This window comes from Somniosus microcephalus, chromosome 3, assembly GCF_052327205.1.
Source record: "Somniosus microcephalus isolate GS21.2 chromosome 3, FLI_Smic_1.0, whole genome shotgun sequence".
Classification (NCBI taxonomy): Eukaryota; Metazoa; Chordata; class Chondrichthyes; order Squaliformes; family Somniosidae; genus Somniosus; species Somniosus microcephalus.
This window is the reverse complement of record NC_140989.1, coordinates 47,196,756-47,220,796: the sequence shown is the minus strand read 5'-3', so window position 1 is coordinate 47,220,796 and position 24,041 is coordinate 47,196,756. Positions and strand designations below refer to the sequence as shown.

The following is a 24,041-nucleotide window of genomic DNA, read 5'->3' as shown; positions in this document are numbered from 1 at the left end:
CCACCATTTTGGGGCCTGAGGAAGTGACGTCGCACCTGAAAAATGGGTGCTAATTGGCCCAATTTAACCCCCTGTGGGTTTATGCCTCATTACAGACTTGAGCACAAAATCTAGTCTAATGCTTCAGTGCAGTACAGAGTTGTTCTGCATTGTTGGAAGTGCCATCTTTTGGAAGAGACATTAAACCCCATCTGGTAGCTCAGGTAGTCATAAACAATCCCATGGCACTATTCAAAACAGAGAAGAGGGAGGTCTACAGGTGTCCTGACCAACACGCTACCCTCAACCAACACCATCAAAAAATGGTCATTTGTTTGTGACCTTACGATGTGCAAATCGGCTGCCAAAAACAATAGTTTACTTCAAAAAACAATCCATTAGCTGTAAAGTGGGATACCTTGAGGCTGTGATAAGATGCCATATAAATGCATGTTTGTATTCAACTTACACAAGTTGCATGACTGGACTATTTGCCAGATGATTAGATCCATTTAATCTGTTACGATAAAGAAAAAAATTATGACTGAATTTTGAGGATGATACTTATTTGTACTACAAGTTCATATTGCACATCAACAGATCAGATTAATTTGTGATCATTCTGTCACAGCTGAACAGCTAAACCAGTCATTTCCCATTATAAGTTTCTATCCGAACAAATGCATCACAGTAGAGAGTGACCTTTAAAAAATCTGGCACCAGACTCTCATTAACTGCTATTGACCCTGAGTAACAGCTAGTATGTCTGCAAGGATTTAAAGATATTACTCACATACAGATATGTTGTCAAATATAATTTGGTACATAGACTACTGTTTCAAAATATTAAAGCATATCTGAAGAAATACTTGCCAGGCAGTTGAGGAGTTATATTTTATGAGAAAACTATAAATTATTTGTTAGTTGATCAGTGTCGCCAACAAATGTCCATCATTGTAGTTAATTTCCAACTCTATAATGTAGGAAATGTGATGTATTTAAATCAGTTTCAAAGGTTTGATTATTGGGTAGTTTAGTGCATTATAATTGCCTTTGCATTTGTTGCATGAAAGCTTCTTTGCTGTGACCTTAGGATCTAAGGGGAAAGGCACCAGTGTCTGTCACAGTTCAATTGTGACAAATCTATAGCACAAAACAGCTCTCGCATCAGCTTGAAGGACTGATTTCTGCATTGCAGGGTTGGACCTGTGACAGGATGGGAGCCCTGACTAGTGTTGCCAAATAAGGTGTTCTAATGCTCTGCCTGCACTTTTCACTGAATTCTTAGTTCTTTCCTTTGCTTTGCATCATCTTCAACTTTTCATATGGCCTTTGTCTTTTGTTTCAGTCCGATCACATTGAAAGTGAAAGGCTAATTATTTAATATAAATGACCATCTGGTAAATATGTATCTGAATCTTTGTACGCTTGCTTTTCAACAGCATACTTGAATTTATTTGACTAAGTCCCTCCTTTAGTTATCATAAATGCTTTTATGAAGAATTACAATTCATTTCTTGAAGATAAAAATAGAAACTACAAATACTGGAAATACACAGCAAATGAGCCAGCAATGGAAATAGAAAGGCAAGGTAATTTTTCAGGTGAGACTCTTCATGTGTATTGATGAAGGGTCGTATTCAAAATGATAGCTTGTTGCTCACTGGGCACTGTCTTTAAGGAAAATTAATCAGCAAACAATTTTCTTTCTTTGGATAGGGAAAAGAGCCTTATCATGATAACATGGCTGAAAATGAATGCTTTTCAGTTTCGCTTATATAACTGCAAGCAAAGTAAGAAAAACAAGTTTGACACTTCTTGAAGAGAGTTGTATTTATATATATATATAGCACTTGATCACATCTCAGTCGGCCCATCATGCTTTGGAAAAGCTATCCAATTAGTCCCACACACCCGCTCTTTCCCCATAACCCTGCAATTTTTTTCCTTTCAAGTATTTATCCAATTCCCTTTTGAAAGTGCATTCCAGATCACAACAACTTGCTGCGTAAAAAAAATCCTCGTGTCGCCTCTGGTTCTTTTACCAATCACCTTAAATCAGTGTCCTCTCGTTACTGACCCTTCTGCCACTGTAAACAGTTTCTCCTTATTTACTCTACTAAAACAGTCATGATTTTGAACACCTCTTACAAATCTCCTCTTAACCTTCTCTGCTTTAAGGAGAACAACGTCAGCTTCTCCAATCTCTCCACATAACTGAAGTCCCTCATCCCTGGTTCTATTCTAGTAAATCTCTTCTGCACCCCCTCGGCCTTGACATCCTTCCTAAAGTGTGGTGCCCATAACTGAACACAATACTCCAGATGAGGCCTAATCAATCATTCTGATTCTATGAAATGTTCAAAGCCCATTAGGTACAACAAATTACTTTGAAGTATTGTGAGTGTTGTTATAAAGGCAAAGAAAGTACCCCTTTACTCAATAATAATTATTCCTTTGGCATTGGTACATACTGTGCAGAGAACCCAGAAAATGCACACTGATGTTTTTTATTTTCTCACCACCTCACTGTGGTATGGTTCCACCGGTATCAGTTGCTCCACAGTACCTCTCCCAAGTGGTCCATATTCATGTTTAAGCCTTGGCTGTGACTGCTGGATAGCTAATTGACTGTGATGGGAAACCTAACACTTGAGCTCCAATGTTAGGAAGGGGAAAATTGAACAGAGTTTTGCTCTTGATCACTATTCAGCAACCCCTGTAGTGAACAGCATGTGCGGAAAGATTAACCTACTGCTTCCTTCCTAGACTTCATGGAAAAACAATGGGGCCAAATTTTGCTGTTGCAGGACATCTAACAGCGTCTGCTGTTAGTTAGACTTGCCCTTGCACGTTTATGTTTTTACATTTTTTGCGTGGCATGTTGCTGAAAGTGCAAGCTGATAATGTCGCAGTGAGGGAAATTGGGTATTTGGGACCTGAGTGAACAGGGCAAGCAACTGTGTATCTATCAGATTGAAGAATTATGAAATTAACAGCCCAAGGACTGAGAAGGAAGTGTAAATTAGAATGGGTGAATTCACTGTCAGAAAGAAAAATAAAGAGAGGGAAAGAAAGATTGGATTAAGTGAGAGAAAAAACAGACAGAAAGGAAAAGTTAAAAATAAAATAAAATTTTAAATTTTACCTTTTTAAAATCTCCATCAACAATTAAAACCTGAAGGAATGAGACTCCACGCTTGCAATAGTTAATTTTTAGTGCCAGAGAGGTTGTCTAGCAGCAATTAACAATTATCACATCGTTAAAATGGTACTTAGACTGGAATGGCCAAGACTTAACTTTTTGTGGTGAGTTTAGTTCGTATCTACTGCGCAAATATAGTAACTTCATGCCATTCAATGCATTTCAATGGTGAGACAGACAGCGAGATGCCGTTTTTGCAAAGCCAACAGTAGAGTGGCGCAACTCGGACAGCAACATTTGGACTTTTGAGTTTAACTGTGCATCTGCCCCTCACCTGAAGTTGCTGTACCATTTGCACATAAATAACGGCGAGCGCCATTAACCTCACCGTTATTTTGACAGGAAAATCTGGGCCAATATAAAAATTAAAGACAGCCTCAATAAAGGCCCAAAACAACTATTTGTGTCTATTATTTATTTCTCTGACTTTGGAGTCAATGGAAATAAAAATCGGGAGAGATGGAAAATGAGCTGCCGATTCTCTATCACCCGTTTTACACTTTCGTACAAGGTCAAAATTAGCTCCAGAAGGTCTTCACAGGATGACAGTGCTGTACAGTATTACATTTGGAATTTGTTAAATTTGTTTATTTCTAAATTAATTTTGTATGAAACTGGAGAACAGAAAATTCTGGAAATATACAGCCAGTCCATCAGTGTCTGAAAAGAACAAAGATTGGTTCACATATTTTGTGTGCAGCAGTCGTCATTTCTGATGAAGGATTATTGTCTCTCTTTATAAATATTAAATGATCTGCTGTGCATTTCCAGCATTTTCTGTTTGTATTTATTATATAAAATGTAATTGGCATTTATTTTAAATGAATTTTATAGAAATAATATTTATAAGGGGGCCAATAATACGATTGTTACAAGATTTGGTCTGCTGTCGATACCTTCTCAGGTTTAGTGGCGCCAGTCACTCATGCACTTTAAAAAAAAAAAGCGAGCATCAGTAATGGTGACCATGAAACTATCGGATTGTCGTAAAAATCCGTCTGGTTCACTAATGTCCTCTGGGAAGGAAATCTGCCATCCTTACCTGGTCTGGCCTATATGTGACAGCCCAGTTGACCCTGCAAAGTCCTCCTCACTAACATCTGGGGACTTGTGCCAAAATTGGGAGAGCTGTCCCACAGACTAGTCAAGCAACAGCCTGACACAGTCATACTCACAGAATCATACCTTTCAGCCAACATGATACTCCTTCATCACCATCCTTGGATATGTCCTGTCCCAACGGCAGGACCAACCCACCAGAGTTGGCGGGACAGTGGTATATGGGAGGGAGGGAGTGGCCCTGAGAGGCCCTCAACATTGACGCCAGACCACATGAAGATTCATGGCATCAGATTAAACATGGGCAATGAAACCTCCTGCTGATTACCACCTATCGCCCTTCCTCAGCTGATGATTGTATTGGTAGGAGTGACCACTGCATAGTCCTTGTGGAGACTGAGGACATCCACCATTGTGTTGTGTGGCACTACCACTGCCAAATGGGATAGATTCAGAATAGATCTAGCAGCTTAAAACTGGGCATCCATGAGGCGCAGTGAGCCATCAACAGCAGCAGAATTGTATTCCACCACAATCTGTAACCTCCTGGCATGGCATATCCCTCTACCATTACCATCAAACCAGGTGACCAACCCTGGTTCAATGAAAATTGTAGAAAAGCATGCCAGGAGCAGCATCAGGCGTAACTAAAAATAAAGTGCCAAACTGGTGAAGCTAAAACACAGCACTACATGCATGCTAAACAGCGGAAGCAGCATGCTATAGACAGAGCTAAGCAATCCCACAACCAATGGATCAGATCAAAGCTCTGCAGTCCTGCCACATCCAGTTGGGAATGGCAGTGGACAATTAAACAACTAATGGGAGGATGAGGCTCCATGAACATCCCCTTCCTGAATGATGGCAGAGCCCAGTATGTGAGTGAAAAAGATAAGGCTGAAACATTCGCAATCATTTTCAGCTAGAATTGCTGAGTGGATGATCTATCTTGGCCTCCTCCTGTGGTTCCCACCATCACAGATGCCAGTCTTCAACCAAGTCGATTCACTCCAGTGATATCAAAAAATGGCTGAGCGCACTGGACATGGCAAAAGCTATGGGCCCCGACAACATCCCGGCTGTAGTGCTGAAGATTTGTGCTCCAGAACTAGCTGCGCCTCGAGCTAAGCTGTTCCAATACAGCTACAACACTGGCATCTACCCGACTAAGTGGAAAATTGCCCAGGTGTGTCCTGTCCACAAAAGCAGGACAAATCCAATCCTGGCAATTACCACCCCATCAGCCTACTCTCAATCATCCGCAAAGTGATGGAAGGTGTCATTGACAGTGATATCAAGCTGCCCTTACTCACTAATAACTGAGACTGATACCTGGGATGGCAGGAATGACGTATGAGGAGAGATTGGATCGATTGGGCTTATACTCGCTGGAGTTTAGAAGAATGAGAGGGGATCTCATTGAAACTTATACAATTCTAACAGGACTAGACAGCCTAGATCCAGGAAGGATGTTCCTGATGGTGGGGGAGTCCAGAACCAGGGGTCACAATCTAAGGATAAGGGGTAAGCCATTTAGGACAGAGATGAGAAGGAATTTCTTCACCCAGAGAGTGGTGAACCTGTGGAATTCTCTACCACAGAAGGTAGTTGAGGCCAATTCATTAAATATATTCAAGAAGGAGTTAGATATATTTCTTAAGGCTAAAGGGATATGGGGAGAAGGCAGGGACAGAGTACTGAGTTTAGATGATCAGCCATGATCTCATTGAATGGCGGAGCAGGCTCGAGGGGCCGAATGGCCTACTCCTGCTCCTATCTTCTGTGTTTCTATAACCTGCTAACTGATACCCAGTTTGGGTTCCGCCAGGATCACACTGCTCCAGACCTCATTACAGTCTTGGTCCAAACACGAACATAACAGCTGAATTCCAGAGGTGTGGTGAGAGTGATTGCCCTTGATATCAAGGCAGCATTTGACCGAGTGTGGCACCAAGGAGCCCTAGTAAAATTGAAGTCAATGGAGATCAGAGGGAAAACTCTCCACTGGCTGGAGTCATACCTAGCACAAAGGAAGATGGTTGTGGTTGGTGGAGGTCATGATAAGTGGCAAGTGTGGCGGAGCCACTAAGGGACTCCAATCAAATGTATATAATTCCCTTTAACAATATGTTAGCTACAGCCTGAGTCTGTATCTTTGTATATATTGTTTGCATGTACAGAGCGCGGTCCCTTTAAGAGTGCGGGCAAACGCGATGACGTCATGCTGTTCACCACGTGATCCCCCACCGGCGGGAAAAACGTGATGACGTCATGACGCCAGCCACGGGACCGCCCAAGCAGTCCTTGTGGAGCCTCCGAACTGACTAGACCGTATTCGTAGTTCTCTTGCAACTGTTAAACTCAATTAGTTTTACATTAAACATCGTTTGTTTGATCGCCTGAGTCGACCTCAGTCTCTTGATAGGAACTAGACATTCCTACATTGGTGACCCTGACTTTTGCGAACGGTTTTCACAGAAGGAACGAAGCATGGAAACAAACGCTGTTGCATTGAAGCTGCCGCAATTCTGGGAGCAACACGCGACCACGTGGTTCATCCAGGTCGAAGCCCAGTTTGCATTACAGAACATCGTTGCGGATCAGACCCGATATTTTTACGTGGTCTCCGCACTCGACAGCTCCACCGCGTCGCGGATCGTCAGCCTGCTTGAGAACCCCCCGGACGACCGCAAGTATGAAACAATCAAGGCGCGGTTGTTACAGGTCTTCGGGCTCACGAAGTCGGAGCGTGCCTGCCGACTGCTCGCTATGCCCGGCCTCGGGGACTCCAAGCCGTCTGAGCTCATGAGCCAAATGCTCACTCTCCTTGGCTCCGAACCGGAATGCTTCCTCTTTAGGGAGCTCTTCCTCAGTCAGTTACCGGAGCAAGTACAAGCTGCCCTGGCCAGGTCCGAAGTCACAGACTGCGCAGCGCTTGCTGCCGAAGCGGACAAGATTTTCGCGGTGACGCAGCAGTACTGCGCTGTCACGAGGTGCCCATCCCCCACAGACACCAACCCAGCTCCTCAACCTTCGGGGCTGTGCTCCTACCACGTGCAGTTTGGCGCGAAAGCCAGATGTTGCCGCCCTCCCTGCAGCTTCTCTCCCAAAAAAAACCAACTGCAACCCCGGCAAAAGAAGAACAAGTCTGACGGGTGCCCCGCAGCTGCGATGGCAATCGGAAATTCTGGCAAGCTGTTGTTCATCACCGATTCCATCTCTGGTCGGCGATTCCTATGCGACACCAGCGCACAGTGCAGCATTATACCCGCGTCCGCTATTGATGCTCGAGCTGGGAGGCACGGCCTCTCACTCGAAGCGGCTAATGGCGGAGCTATCCGGACCTTCGGCAAACGGCGGGTCCAGGTGTGCTTCGGCGGCCAGCGATTTGTTTGGGAATTTGTTACGGCCAGTGTTTCACAAGCCATCCTCAGCGCGGATTTCCTGTGCGCCAATGGCCTCCTGGTCGATGTGCGGAACCGGCGGCTGATCAACGCGGCCATGTTTCACTCCATTCCTTGCCACCGTGGTACCACCATGTCGCGCACCGTCTCCTGCTCTTTCCCAACTCCGGACAAGTTCGCTCGCCTGCTCGGTGAATTTCCGGACCTGACCAGACCTACGTTCTCTTCTACGGCCACGAAGCATGGTGTGGAACACCACATCACTACCACCGGCCCCCCGGTCCATGCGCGGGCCCGGCGCCTCGAACCCGGTAAGCTGGCGGTCGTGAAGGCGGAGTTCGCTACGATGGAACGCCTGGGGATTATTCGCCGGTCCAATAGTCCCTGGTCTTCGCCTCTCCACATAGTACCGAAGCATGGCGGCCACGCGGCGACTATCGGCGACTTAACGACGCTACCACTCCTGATCGATACCCGATCCCCCACATTCAGGATTTCTCTGCCCATTTGGCTGGGAACACCGTGTTTTCCAAGGTGGATCTGGTCCAAGGCTACCACCAGGCCCAGGTATACCCGCAGGACGTGCAGAAGACCGCAGTCATCACCCCATTCAGCCTTTTTGAATTTTTGAGGATGCCTTTTGGGTTGAAGAATGCTGCCCAGGCCTTCCAGCGCCTCATGGACTCCGTGCTGCGGGAGCTCAAGTTCCTTTTCGTCTATTTAGACGACATCCTCATGGCCAGTCGCAATAAGGAGGAACACATCGCGCACCTACGCACCCTCTTTCATCGCCTCAGCCAACACGGCCTGATTCTCAACCCGGCCAAGTGTCAGTTTGGTCTGCCCCACATTGATTTCCTGGGACACCGCATCACATCGGAGGGAGCGGTGCCTTTGCAAGCAAAGGTAGAGGCGGTGACATCCTTTCCGCGCCCGCAGACCATCAAGGCCCTGCAGGAGTTCCTCGGGACCGCTTCATGCCTAAGGCAGCTCTGCTCATGCAGCTCCTGTACGAGGCCCTCCAGGGCAAGTCTGGCAAGGATCCGGTAAGTTGGACGGTCGACATGGACTGGGCGTTCGTTGACACAAAAAGCGCCCTCGCCAATGCGACCATGCTGGCGCACCCGCTGCCAGGTGCCACCATCACCCTCACCACCGACATGTCAGACTACGCCATCGGCGCAGTGCAGGAACAGTGGGTAAATGGAACGTGGCAACCGCTGGCGTTCTTCAGCCGTCAACTACGGCGAAACGAGCGGAAGTACAGTACCTTCGACCGGGAGTTGCTGGCTCTTTTTCTGGCCATCCGCCATTTCCGGTTCTTGCTGGAAGGACGTCCTTTCACTGCTTTTGTAGACCATAAGCCACTAACGTTCGCTATGGCCAAGACTGCCGAACCATGGTCAGCCTGACAATAACATCAGTTAACGTTTACCTCTGAATTCACTACTGATATTCAGCACGTGGCCGGTAAAGACAACCTGGTGGCGGATTGCCTCTCCCGCGCGACCGTTCAGGCAGTCGGCATCGACTATGCCTTCATGGCTGCGGATCAAGCCTCGGATCCAGAGGTGCAAGCTTACCGAACCAACCCCGCTAGCCTCCAAGCGGTCGATGTCAAATTCCACGCCGCAGGCACCACGCTACTTTGTGACATCTCCGTAGGAGATCCTCGCCCTATCGTGCCGGTCACCTGGCGCCGAAAAGTGTTTGACGCCATACACGGGCTGTCACATCCTGGCATGAAGGCCTCGCAAAGGCTGATGTCGTCCAAGTTCGTTTGGCGGGGCATGCATATGGGTGTCCGCGACTGGGCCAACACCTGCGTGGTCTGCCAAAAGGCCAAGGTGCAGCGTCACGTCAAAGCTCCATTGGCCACCTTCGCTGTTCCGGAGCGACGGTTCGATCACGTGAATGTGGACCTGGTGGGGCCACTTCCAACTTCTCATGGGTTTACACACATCCTTACGATGGTAGACCGCACCACTAGATGGCCAGAGGCAGTTCCCTTGTCATCCAGCACTTCGGCAGACGTAGCCAGGGCATTCATCTCCTCTTGGTCGCCCGTTTCGGGGTACCGGCGGACATCTCTTCTGATCGTGGACCGCAATTTTCCTCTGAGCTCTGGAACGCAGTGGCTCAGGGGCTCGGCATCAAGCTACATCGCACCACAGCCTACCATCCACAGGCGAACGGCCTGTGCGAACGGTTTCACAGGTCGCTCAAAGCCGCACTGAGGGCCAGCCTCCAAGGCGCTGGATGGGTGGACAGGCTACCATGGGTTCTGTTGGGTCTTCGCACGGCACCCAAGGAAGATCTTCGCTCGTCCTCAGCAGAGCTCGTCTATGGCCAGCCACTACGCGTACCAGGGGATTTCCTTCCGACTCCAACAGAGCCATGGTCCGCATCCAATCAACTCATCAGCCACCAGGAGGCAGCCAGGTGTTTTGCACCAGTACCAACGTCGCATCACGGCTTTCAGAGCTCCCACGTCCCAGCAGAGCTGAAGAACGCCGAATATGTGTTCATCCGCCATGACGCTCATCGGGATCCGCTCAAGGCCCCTGACACTGGTCCTTTCCGCGTGCTGGAGCCGGGAGACAAAACTTTCTCTGTGGATATCGGAGGTAAACCGGACCACATTTCGGTTGACCGGTTGAAGCCGGCACACTTGGACCTTGACCGCCCGGTCGAGACCGCACAGCCGCCAAAACGTGGCTGACCACCCACAGTCGCTGTGCCGGATCAAGCGCAACTGCCCGCCAGCCCGCCCGCCGTCCAGCAGCTTCCACTCCAAGTGTACAGAAGTCGCTCTGACAGGCTTGTCAGGCCTCCTCACCGTTTCACTTTTTCTGTTAAAGACAATTCTGGGGGGGTGCATGTGGCGGAGCCACTAAGGGACTCTGATCAAATGTATATAATTCCCTTTAACAATATGTTAGCTACAGCCTGAGTCTGTATCTTTGTATATACTGTTTGCATGTACAGAGCACGGTCCCTTTAAGAGCGCGGGCAAACGCGATGATGTCACGCCGTTCATCACGTGATCCCCCACCGGCGGGAAAAACGTGATGACGTCATGACGCCAGCCACGGGACCACCCAAGCAGTCCTCGTGGAGCCTCCGAACTGACTAGACCGTATTCGTAGTTCTCTTGCAACTGTTTGTTAAACTGAATTAGTTTTACGTTAAACATCGTTTGTTTGATCGCCTGAGTCGACCTCAGTCTCTTGATAGGAACTGGACATTCCTACACAAGTAACATTCGTATCACACAAGTGCCAGGCAATGACCATCTCCAACAAGAGAGAGTCTAACCACCTCCCCTTGACATTCAATGGCATTACCATTGTTGAATCATTCTGGGAGGGTCACCATTGACCAGAAACTTAACTGGACCAGCCACATAAATACTGTGGCTACAAGAGCAGGTCAGAGGCTGGGTATTCTGCGGCGATTGACTCACCTCCTGACTCCCCAAAGCCTTTCCACCACCACCAAAGCACAAATCAGGAGCGTGATGGAATACTCTCCACTTGCCTGGATAGGTGCAGCTCCGACAACACTCATCTACACCATTCAGGACAAAGCAGCCTGCTTGATGGGCACCCCATCCACCACCTTAAACATTCACTCCCTCCACCACCGGCGCAACGTGGCTGCAGTGTGTACCATCTACAAAATTCACTGCAGCAACTCACCAAGGCTTCTTTGGCAACACTTCCCAAACCCACAACCGGTGCCAACTAGAAGGACAAGGGCATTAGGCACATGGGAACACCACCAACTCCAAGTTCCCCTTCAAGTCACTCACCATCCTGACTTAGAAATATATCGCCGTTCCTTCATCGTCGCTGGGTCAAAATCCTGGGACTCCCTCCCTAACAGCACTGTGGGAGTACCTTCACCACACGGACTACAGCGGTTCAAGGCGGCAGCTCACCACCACCTTCTCAAGGGCATTTAGGAATGGGCAATAAATGCTGGTCTTGCCAGTGACACCCACATGCCGTGAATGAATTAAAAAAATGTAAGTGGTCTGTGGATCTTGCCTTTAATGGAGGTTACATTACCCTGCATGATAGCATAACCTAGGGACGTAACGATAGCATCCCCTTGTGATCTGGACTGGATATTTGTGTCTTGCGCATGAATGTTTCTTCATTCTCTCCAAAGGCTGACCAAACAAATACTTGGCAAGATGAGGCCGGATGTGAATCAAGAAGCTGCTTTATTTCACAGTACGGTGAACATATAAAATGGCAGTTATGATTGGACTCGCTTAGTTCAGACTTATGCATTGCCAGAATTTTCTGTTTGTATTCCTTATAATAAAATGTAACGCATTTATTTAAAACAAGTTTGACTGAAATAGTGGTCACGCGTGGGCCTACTTATCTTCAGTTTACGGGGAAACAACATGAAAGCTAGTCCAAACTAAGGTTCTTATGTCTTTTCAATGGGGAACTAAACTCCAGTGTTGAAGTAGCTCATTTTATGATCTTAATTGCACTGTCTTGATTTTTAATAGATACATAATTGTAAACTATTTGTTCACTAGTCTTTTCTTTATGTGTGCCCAAATTTCTGATTTATGCTGACAGTGCGCGAGGCTCTCTGGCTGCAGCAGAGATTTTCAGTATTATCGTGATAATCTATTCCTTTTCCTCATGTAGTGCGCATACTCCATGGGACATGGTGGTTTCTGTGGTGCTTAGACCATGGAAATATAACTATTGATAGCAAACACCCTGACTGCAATAATGGTGCTGTAATTGGAGACAGATATTGTAGAGTTTTCTTGACTATCGGGGTCAGGGAGAAACATGGAGACTAATCAACCATGATTACAGATGAGCCCAATCCGAAGTGGCTGCATTAAGATCGACTAAGTGGCCTTCCTCATCTGTAGCTATCTTGTGATCTCAAGAGATTAAATAAATGTAGATCTAAATAAATAACCCATGTGGATATCCTTCATGTGTGAGTTTAAACAGAGTATCAGAAGACTATTCAACCACAGAAGGGATGAGCCACTCTTTTTCTCAGCTGAAATTCACACATGCACGTTCCAGAAGAGATAACAATCAGGATGGTTACTCACTTGTGCTAGAAATGTCTAGTAACCCACTGTTAATGGATATGACATTCTTGTTTTACGTACATATATAATGCAAAGTAAACAGTAGAAGCTCCAAACTATTTAAAGTGAAATGACTTTGTCTGCTTTCTCTATTGTTCCATAGGACCTTGCAGGAAATACCCCCAAAAAATGGTGCATGAATGCGATTTTGTCATTGAAAAAATCAAAATGTAATCAGTAATTGATAGTGTACATGTACTAGTGATTATTAGATCCTGACCCAAAACCAAAGTTGGAACTGGTGTGGGTAACAATTGAAATAACATTGCATTTCTATATTTTCAAGCACAGGTAAAAAATGTTCAACATAAGCACATTCAAATATATTTTTAAAACTCTCACGGAGAATGCTGAAAATCCCACCAAATGATTCACCAAAATGGTGGTAGATTTCTGTCATATTTTAGAGTTTGAATTTCGCATCTAAGTAAAAAAACATTTTGAATATTTGGGGAAATATTTTTTTATTAACTTGACACTGGCAGTGAATACTGTTCAGGGAGAGATGGTTATTGCATTTAAAATATAGACTAAGTGGGAAAGTCTCCATACAATTAATGTTGTTTAACATGGAGATAAATATCGTCCAACCACCTTTGAAAGGGAGCAAAGTGGTTGAAATTCACAGGATGTTTTGACGATTATTTGTATATTCGTTGGTATACAGATGGGCTGCAGCCAGTGCCATCTGCAACAGTGCTGGAAATCTGAAAAAAAACATAAAATGCTAGAAGCCCACAGCGACCTTAGATATTGGACTCTTAACAAAAGAGTTAGATGCTGTAATGGGAAGATCCTAGAGTTATTTTCTGGAAGAATGAGATCATTCAACCAAGCTTGTGAAAGAAAAGGACACGCTAATATTTCAGGTGTAACCCTTCATGATGAAGAATCACATGCAAGACCTTCAATTGTCTTCCTCTTTCAGACGCCAACTGACCTAATGTATTTACACTGACCTGTAATGAGGCATATGAACAGTCGACAGACTTCCCACAGCCTGATGAAAATTATAATAACTCTGGCTCAACAACTGATGGTTAACACTGTTAAAACATTTGGCAAGAAAATCTTTTTATCTTCAACAGGTAGATCTTTATTTACCTCAGCAACTTGAAGGAACTACATGCCATAAATAAAGTATTAAGAACTGAAGGAATCATTTATCAATAATTTTACGCCATGATATTTAAATAAATATATATATATATATATATATAAATATACATTCACGCAGTGTTATACCAGATGGGATAATTTTGCTGCTTAAAGTTCTGATTTCCAAATGTGGGCTTGCTAAAATTAACACACATTAGGTCAAAAAAATTACTGTGTGTTTTCAGCAATCAGAATCTAAAGATCAAATTATTAATGCTTTAAGCCGAGAAATTACTGTTTGCAATGTTAGCATTCTGTGACATACTTCTATTCACTATTTTACTGGAGATGTCATCCTATTTAAAATAAATAGGTTAATGCCTCTGTTAAAATAGATGATAAATAAATGTGATACAAAGGTATTAAGCATTCTTACACTAATATTGCAATTTCTAGGTTTTATTGATTTTAATTTTAACATCCAACTCTTTTAAAATACATGACTTCAAAACCTATTCATTGTAACTGATAACTAAGCTCAGTGTAAAACAATCATAGGGCCATGCATCTAATAATAACTTTACAGTGCCAACTGATCACCGGGGAGGAGCTGCAACTGGTAAACCCTGTGCAGAAAGGTCGTACGCTGACACCACCATGTTCTAAGTTATTGTGTATTCTGGCTTGGTGACCATGCAGTCAGTATCAACCAATAAGGAGCCAGTTTCACCCAGACAAGAAGTTTCTGAACAGTGTTGAAACAGACATAATGAACATTTATATTATTTAGAGATTTCAGTACCTTCTGTGAGAATAGTAGCTCCCTACAGCTTGTAGATCTTGTACCCAAAGTGGAACATTAACTTTGTAAACCTGTTGGTCTCTTTCAGTCAGTTGCAATTTTTTTTCTTATGGCAAGTCAAAAACTGGCTTCCTAGTTACTAACAGATCGGCTCTCTCTGAGGCAGCTGAAAGTTCAGACTCTCAAATAATGTCCTTATTTCTTTTGAACAGGTCAGATGAATGAAGACGTCTGACCTGAATCCTGTCTCACAGGACTTTACACAGGATTTTCCTTCAACAAAGGAAAGGAAAGAGATATTTGCATTTATGGAGCATCAAAACATCTCAAAATGCTTCGCACAATTAATGACTTTTGGAGTGCAGTAATATGTAGGCAAATTGTTTCCATAAAATCAGAACAGTTACTGAAAGAAATAACAACCAGAATATATACATTCCCGTTCAGTATACCTTGCCCCAACAAAAAAAATCCCAATGTCAGTTGATACTGGGATACAAACTTACAATTCTCTGGTCTCATTTTCTATTTCAAGTTAAACATGAGGAAGTAAGGGTTAGTAGGTGAGCTAAAATGTAACTTTTTTAACCAGAGTTATGGAATGGTATCAGGGAAAGGCACTGAAGCAGACAGTACAATAGATTCAACACACTAATGTATTTCTTGAGAAAAGTAATTGAGAGATATGGTAAAATAGTGAGGTTGATCTAAGGTACTGGCTTGTAGGACCTAAGATTCTTTTTCTGTTGCTAATTTTGTACTTCCCCACAGAATTCATTAACTCACTCCAGAAATAGCAGCCTCGATTTGAACTCAGGGTGGGGAAGGTGCCCTCCCCCCACCCCTGGCAATGGCGAGCGACAAGCTTGCATGCTGAGGCCTGGAGGTTTTAATTCCCCGAACCTCATTTACATATGCAAGCTCGGACTCCTGACTGAACCTGGCAGGAATCAATGTCGGGAGGGGATTCTCTGCTGCTCCTCCTGGCTCAGAAGGAAACTAAAAAAAAATTAAAACTTTACCTCTGGCCCTGGCTGCTTGGTGGGGAAGCCACCAGTGCAGCCCCGCTCAGGCCTCAGGTTAAAATAGCAAATCGGAGGCTGATCAACATATTTAAAGAGTTGTGGGGTGGGTGTCCTTGCCACCTGTAAATTAAAATCGAGGCCAGTGTTTCATGATGATATATTAACAATACAAGAAAGACCATTCAGCCCTAACAAATATCCAGTTGGGATATACAACCCAAAACTTTTTAACCTGAACATTATTTCAAATAAATTACTTCTAAACTCTACATTCTCAAAACATACTACCAAAAATCTATTAAGGGAATATGGTGTTACTCTGGAAAATTCTGCACCTCTAGATAATTTTCATGTCTACAATGTATGGTGCTGCAAGGCAACTATCCCTAAGATCTAAGTGGGTTGAAATGGAGTGAACACTAGTTCAAAGGATTGAGATTTTCAGTAATGAAGCATGGAGCCCTTCAGAAAAAGCAATGATGGGGTTTGTATATTTAATCACTTCAACATCCGAATACCACTGCATGAGATAGTAAGGGGGAATTTTGCCAGCACTCGGGGCGGGTTTGGAGGTGGGTCTGCTGGCAAAATTGCAAAGATTGACTGCAGGTCCCGAACCTGCTGTCAACCCGCCTCCATACAATCTTCCCAAATGTCGGGTCTCTGATTTGCACAGGGACCCGACACCTAGCGGTGGGAAGAGGATTATAGGCACTCAACTGCCTGTTAACAGGTAGTTAACAGGCAGTTAAGAGGCTTTTTTCAATTTTGACAGGTCGACTGTGGGCTTTCTGACGTCCGGACACCACACCAGGGTAAGTGTGGCATGCTGTGGGTCTACTGTAATGTTTGTGCATTGATGACAGCTGCAGAAGTGGTGTGAAGGATCCAATGGTACACTGGTGAGTTTCAGAGGTAAGAAAATGTTGGGAAAATCATTTTTAATGTATTTAGACTTTTCTGTAGATAACAAGTTTTGAAGTGTTTGTGTAGTCCCACCTCATTGGGAGAACCTCTCTCACCAGTGACAGATTGCTTCTGTAACCTCACCTGCAGCTGCCATCTGTTTTATCCTAAGGAGAGAGTCACTGGAGAGCCTGGGGGCAAGGGCTCACCTTTGTACAGTGATTGGCAGTGTTTGCAGCACCTCAATGTTGTCAAACACTGAAAAATCATCTGTCAAAAAAAATGTGCGTGTCCCCTTTAAGAAAACTGGCAGATGACAAGTCATCAACTGACGTCATCTGACACCGGCTTTTCTTAATTGGCCGGCAAGCTCGCAGGGCGGGCTTAACAAGGCCAATTGATGTAAAATTACATCTGCGTCAGGTGTCGTTGGAGGCGGGATCGGAACCCGGAAGGCAGCTGACCCGCTCCCAACTTGCACCGAAAGGTAAGATCGCGCCCTAAGAGTTCAAAAGAACTGAAATCTTCACGATGAAGGTTTAGTACTTAAATGTGGAAGAAGATATATATATGTATAGGAGTATTGGGCACAGTCACCCTTTCATTTATTACAATTATCAAAATTATTATCTAGTCAAACCAAGGTTCTATGGCTGCTGAAACAACTTAACCAACTTTAACCAGATCACATTCAGTGTATTTTATGGTAGGCTAATTATTAACAATCTAAGTCTGAAGAAGTTACTCTTTACATTAACTTTGACTTGTGGATTTGTTCAGTTTATAAATATATCCTTTACAATTGTTGACTTGTGCAAAACATTGCTATTTGTTGAAGAATTTAAAGGGAATTGGAACAATTCCAAATTTAGCAGGAATGAGAGGGAAATGGATTTGGATATGAAAAAGATGAATAAATGGTCAAATAAGGACTTAAATGTGGCCAAATGGGTTTTGCTTGTTCCTACATGCTGAGACTGAAATTCTAGGCCTTTCCAGTGCACCACTGCTGTAACTCTGGTGGGAGTGTGGCAAAAGGACCAGAAAATAGGCCAGGATCTGGATACACCAGGTGTCGGCCTAGTGCCTTAGTTCCCACTTGGCCTTGTAAGAGGCTGAGTCTCCGCCTGATCCCGGCATAATTTAGAGGGTGTTAAGTCTCCTTGTTCTCCCTTTGATTTTGCATGAAGAACTTCTCACATTTGATTTTCCTACATTCTAACAGTGACTACACTTCAAAAGTACTTGATTGGCTGTGAAATACATTGAAACATATTGCGATCATGAAAGGCGCTATACAAATGCAAGTTCATTCTTCTTTTTGATCCTACTGATCCCCCTCATCGTTTTTAAACCCAATCATCTCCCTCCTTAGAATGTTATATGCTGAAGCTGGTGAGCAATGGGACATGATAATTAAAGGCCCAGCAAAAATAATACCAGTGGAGAATTCTGTGCAGCGGGTTTTGTCTGTTGCGGAACTTTTACTCAAAAACACTATATTAGTTCAAAAGTTACTGTAACGCTATAAACTAGCTCAGTTAGTGCTGCAGTCACTTTCTTGTACCTGTAACTTCAGCCCACAATTGCCAGTACACAGGCTTGGTACCTTCTCATATTCAAATGTGGCTCTCACTATATTTTCAATTTAAACCAAAAACCCTGCGCTAGTCCTGTGAGCCAAATGGTACTTGCTGCTGCTTTTTTTTTTGGTTGGTGTAACACTTGCCTAAGTAAAACCACCTTTTAGTTTTTCTCCTTTACAATATAGTAACATTTACATCCTCTGCTAGAGAGAGTCCTGAGTCCCAAGTGGGTATATTGGCAACAGGGTGAACACGTGGGTCCTGTTGGGCAGGTAAGCCCTTACTAACGTGTGAGTTGTAATCTTCCTTACAAGAAACACAAGCAGGTGTAACTTCAGGCGACAATCCCTGCTGCTGCTGCTGTTGCTGCTGCTGGAATGCATAACTCACATTCCCACAAGGGAAATGCTGCAGCCGGAATAGAGGCACATCCAATGTATTGGCGACAAGGGAAGAAGGTTCGAGTACAACAGCAGAGGCCTGCGGCCTGGGTGCTGGGATGGTAGTAGAAGAAGCGCCACTGGCATGGAAACCAGAGTCTTCCCTTTCCGGGGGTCTGTTGTCAGTCAAAGTGTTGTTTTGCCCAATGGGCTTTTCTGTGAACCATGACCCATATGTAGGGTTCCAGAGGTTGGTGGGTTTTTTACGGGAGCCCCTACCTTGTTGTAAAGCGGAAGAGTTGTTCATTTGTGAGTATATCTTGTTGACATGAGCCCCCTCCTCAGCTGGCCCTCCAGTATGTACAACAGCTGTATCGTTTGGAACAAATTTGATCCGATGTTCACCAAGGCAGAGGCTGGTCGGACGCTGGGGTGGTGGGGAGGGGTCAGTGGATGCACCTTCGTTCTCTGTTCCTTGTGCTGGTGAAACTAAAAGTGGCGATAATCCATCAGGGTCATCTGGGCGCATAGGAACATTTCCTTCTTCTTCTGCTGGAGGCCCGTATTCTACTGGCAAAGAAGTATTTATTACATCAGGATCCTAGGGAAAAAGTGCAAACAATATATTGTTAACCACCGGATCACAGGTCACATGACAAAAACTGCGACTTATGTACACCTCCCCCAAAGCACTAAACATAATACAAATAAATGGCACTCTTGATATATGAACAATTGGATGAGCGTTCCCAAGTTAGGAAAGAGGAAAAACTAGACTTAGCTGTGATCCCTAATGGTCACTTGGATGAGGGACCAGAGGGCTGCAAGTGCCCATGGGAAAGTACCCCAGTGCAAAACACCATCTTCAGAAAGGAAATTTTTATAATTCTTTATATGTGTCTGTAATCTTCTTTCTGCTTGGCCAAATGTCTGATTTTCCGCTTCCTAATTGGTTACACCTCACCGATCATAACTGCCATGACCACAGTTTCCCCTTTACTGACTATCAGTCCCCTCACAAATCATAATCATAATCATAATCAACTTTATTGTCATTGTTAGTGCACAAGTGCAGTACAACGAAATGTAGGCTTGCGGCTCCCGAGAGTGTACATTTAGATTAAGACATTTAAACATTCAACATTCATTTGGCTTGTAATACATTAACGTAAACATAACCATAATAAAGTGCATTGGCAGATGTGCAGGCTTTAGAGTTTATTTGTGGAGTTCAGTAGGATGACAGCCCTGGGAAAGAAGTTGTTCCTAAATCTGGTCGTTCGGGTGCGAATGCATCTGTAGCGTCTCCCAGATGGCAGGGGGGCGAACAGACTGTGGCTGGGGTGGGTAGGGTCTTTGATGATGGTCAGTGACCTCCGTAAACAGCGTTTCTGGTAGATGTTCTCTATGGTCGGTAGCCGGGTGCCGGTAATGCGTTGGCACCTCAGTGTTGCACTCTCTCACTGGGTGAGTACTGGTTACCAGCCTGATCCATATAAATCCATGTGCAATGCCACAGATGTGCACCAGTAGACATAAAAAAATAGAGTACAAGAAGGCAGGAATGACAATAGACCATTCTGCCCATCCCATTATTCAGGTCCTTGCTCGCACCTGATCAGACTTCTTTTTATCTCCTTCCTGTTTTGGTGTCAAATCTACTATCCCACTATTACACTCCCTTTATTCCTCAAGTTATATTTAGCTTGTAGTTTCATTTTTGTGTAATCAGCTCTCTTGGTTCAAAGAAAGAACCTCTTCATGTCCACTTCCCTTATATCTGTTCCCCTAAAACAAAGGTGTGGTAGCCTACTGGTTATGATACTGGACTAGCAAACAAGAGGTCATGAGTTCACAATCCCATCAATGCAACTTGTGAATGCAAATTCACTAGCAAATCACCAAGAAAATTGCTGGGTTTTAATAAAAGCCTGTCACCCCTACCTGGTCTGAAGCTTACATGTTTTTCCAATACCATACTACGTTGACTCTTAATGCCCTCAGGGCAACAAGGATGAGTAATAAATGCTGGTTGGGCAGCTTTTTCCACATCTCAAGAACAAATTAAAAGTTACTCCACTTCATGATTAAAGAAAAAATTTGAATCCTGTCCTTTTTCCTAATGGGAACAGATTTAATGAATTAGCTCTCTTCACTTCTCTTTGATTTAAGGCTTGTTCTGATTTTCCTCAAGTCCTTTCTGTGCCTCTGTTTGTCATCTCAACAGAGTGTCAGGATCAGTTCCTTGGAATTCTTCTCTATGAACTGGAACTATTGCCATTGATACTGACCCTCTGTTTCCTTTTATCTAGCTAATTAATAATCCAATTTATAACATCATCTTAAATCTCATGAACTTCCATTTTGGCTTCTGTAAGGATCCTTAGTTAAACACTTCTGGAAGTCTTGATTTATAAGATTCACCACATTATTCTCAAAGAATGCCAATAATTCTTTTTTTAGGAACACCATGACCTCTGTAGCTCAGATAAATGTAAGCTCGCCCGAAATATATCATCTATATATATATATAAAAAGGTCACCTGTGTACAATAATCAATTCGTTCCAATATTGTTGCAAAGTTCGGTCTGTCTTCTGGCTGGTGCTGCCAACACTGAGTCATTATTCGATAACTGAAATATTAAAAATTAAAGTAGGAAGAACATTATTATAGGTATGTGGTATTTATTTCTATTTGTGAAATTACTACTTAATTTATTTTGGCTTCCCTTTTACTTTCTTTCAACATTGGTGATGTCCTACATTGTAGGGCTTGATTTTTCAACTACGTTTCTCAATAAGCTGTTGATGTGAGCTTTTATACACGCATCTATAAAGTCAATAGCCAATGATGCAACAAACTTCAGCTAAAGTAAGGTTGCCTCATTCAAGTTGAACAGTGTGTGGTACCATTGTGCCCTTTCAACAGCAGCCATTTGTGTGTCTGAATGTGCCATTACGGGGAGATTTGTGGGGCTGAGTATTGGTGTTGCACAGTTTTTTTTAATGGCATTTTCTGTTGGGCTCTTCAAGAAGCAGTAATGGATTACTAGGCACATTTTTTGGGGGGAGAATCGCCCACTGCTGCATTTGTGGAGGCAACAGTCGTTACAGTTTGCAAGAATTTTCACCAGCAATAAAGAAAATATCAGAACTGATGCCATGAGCCCGCCCTCTGCCTTGCCCCTATCCTGTCCTTGTCAAGTTTTGGACTTGAGAAAAAGTGGCAGCCCTACATTAAACTGGCTGCAGCAGGCTACTGACATACTAAAGACTAGAGGACAATACTGTAATGCTTCAAACCTAAATCCATGGACACAAACACAGCTACACTTTGACACATTAATTATGCATTTCATTCTCACAGTTCCCAACCTAACTACCACGGGAAAAAATATATAAATGAGCTTGCAAATTCCCTTTAATTACAGAGACATAGTTAATGTAAAATGTGGTCTATCTGTGCACCATTAGACCTGTCAACGCTGTGGGTGTGATCAGGACCATGGACTGCTAATCAAGCTCCAGCCCAGAGCCTCTAATTACTCTCTCGTTCTCAAGTGACAACTCAAGATAAAAATAAAATATTCCAAGATTACTCAGTCTCAGTAAAGGAGAAGTAATTTCATTTTTTTCATGTGTTCGTTTATTTTGGAATGTGCTTCAGAATTAAATACGTCCACTTGTAAGAAAATGTTGTCTGCAAATCCCTGTTGGATGAAAGTTTTCTCAATGTGCTAACTCATACAGTTAGTCCTTTTTTAAACACGAGTCTGGTTATACGCCATGTCTCAATTCCTTTACTGTAATATATATCTAACCAACACTTTTGTTCTTGAGTCAGGTTAGATATTTAAAAAAAATAATTTTTTCTCAATTCCTTAAAACTATTTTATGTTTAAACATCATCTCTTTATAGTAATGTGCAGGCAGCTTCTTATATACAATTCTGGTTAGATTACACTGCATACAGTCTGGCAAAATCCCAGTTATTGGCCTGCCAATCGGAGGGCCATTTTAGAAATGGAATGCTATCTAACCAATGATCTCTGTGTACCCAGCCTGTCAGTAAGTAGATTACTGCAATGAAATGCCAATAACACCGATAGAAGAAGACAGGATCAAATTACTCCAGAGGATTGAATAGCAGGAAGATTTCATTTGTCTGTATAAAACCTCCAGAGAAACAGACGCAAAACAGTTCTAGAAGAATTTACGTACACAGGGCCAGGGCAGTTTTTGGGTGGGTCCATTCGGCCACCACTAGTGACAAACTCCAGCACCTCTTGGTTACTCTTACTGGGATACGGCATATACCCAAGTGAAAAGATTTCCCACAGTAACACTCCAAAGGACCTGCAACAAAACAGCAATGCTCAGTCTGTTACACAGTTCAATATAGGTTCAATCAAAGTCATTGCAGTGTTTTTTCAAGGGTATGCCACCCTCTTGAAGTTCCTCCATTTTGAGGTTGCATTACACTCTGCATTATTCCCTTTCTCCATTCTCCTTTTCATTGTCTAACGAGGCTATGCTCCTCCAGCAGTTGAGAAGCCATGTGATCAGGCACCTGACTTTCATGCCTCTGCTCGAAGCAATTACAAGAGCAGTCTAATGCCAACTGTCTCTGATTTTCCCTCCCCGTCTGTCTTGAGGCATTTGGCTTCTGCCAGGTACATGCCAACAGTAATTCAGGGCTCTTTCCCACCGTAATTTAAAAACAAATTAAAAAGACATGGTAACTTAGAAGTAGATCTGTTAAATTACTGATCCCACTGCTAATTTTAAAACACACACAGTGATACATCAAATATTAAATTAATGGTTCAGAAGCTACCAATTGAAAATAAAAAGTATGCTTATTGCCAGTTATGTTGTTCCCTCTTCATGTCTTTGTGAAGTTTGGTGAATTTTTTAAGGTGAATTTTTGTGCTCATCAAGATGATGGCTGTCAGTGCTGGGGAATGAGTCTCCCACCAGCAGCATTAAGTAGCAAATCCAGACGCCGATTAAAGCTGACTGTATTTAACCCAATTCAGAAGAGTTCCCCTACCCTCTCGACAGCACCAGTGTGATTTTTTTTCCCCACAACAGCTATCCTTTAGAGTTTTCTAGGTCCCACTCTCTGCAATTCTCTCCCTTTAAAACCTCTGTATACGTAGCTCTTTTTTGGTCACCTCCTTCTTCAGCTCAGCCTCTGTTTTCCTCATTCCTCTGAAGTGCCTTGGGATACTTTTCTAAATTAAAGGTACTACAGAAATGTAAGTTGGTGCTGACTGAGAATAAAGACCCAATTTTTTTTTTGTTTGGGGGGGGTGGGGGGGTGCGGCAGCAGGAGAGGGGGGTGGGGTTTGCTTTGGGTTCATGTTTTCCAGAGACTGCTCAAATTCATTTCCTGTAGATCATGCAGAGGGAGCAGATGGAAATTGAACCAAGATTCGAGAGGTGACCAG

General features: G+C 43.8%; 1 protein-coding gene across 1 annotated transcript in view; it reads right to left on the bottom strand.

Annotated features, from left to right (window-relative positions):
* Window positions 1-11,673: 11,673 nt before the first annotated feature.
* Window positions 11,674-24,041, bottom strand: part of LOC147121021 (ALK tyrosine kinase receptor-like) — a 970,192-nt gene continuing 957,824 nt past the window's right edge. The window contains exons 27-29 of the mRNA XM_085977636.1: window positions 22,810-22,944; window positions 21,131-21,221; window positions 11,674-19,188 (exon numbers count right to left, since the gene is read on the bottom strand). Coding sequence (XP_085833762.1) covers window positions 18,382-19,188; window positions 21,131-21,221; window positions 22,810-22,944 — 1,033 coding nt within the window. The 3' untranslated portion in view covers window positions 11,674-18,381. The remainder of the gene's footprint in view (window positions 19,189-21,130; window positions 21,222-22,809; window positions 22,945-24,041) is intronic.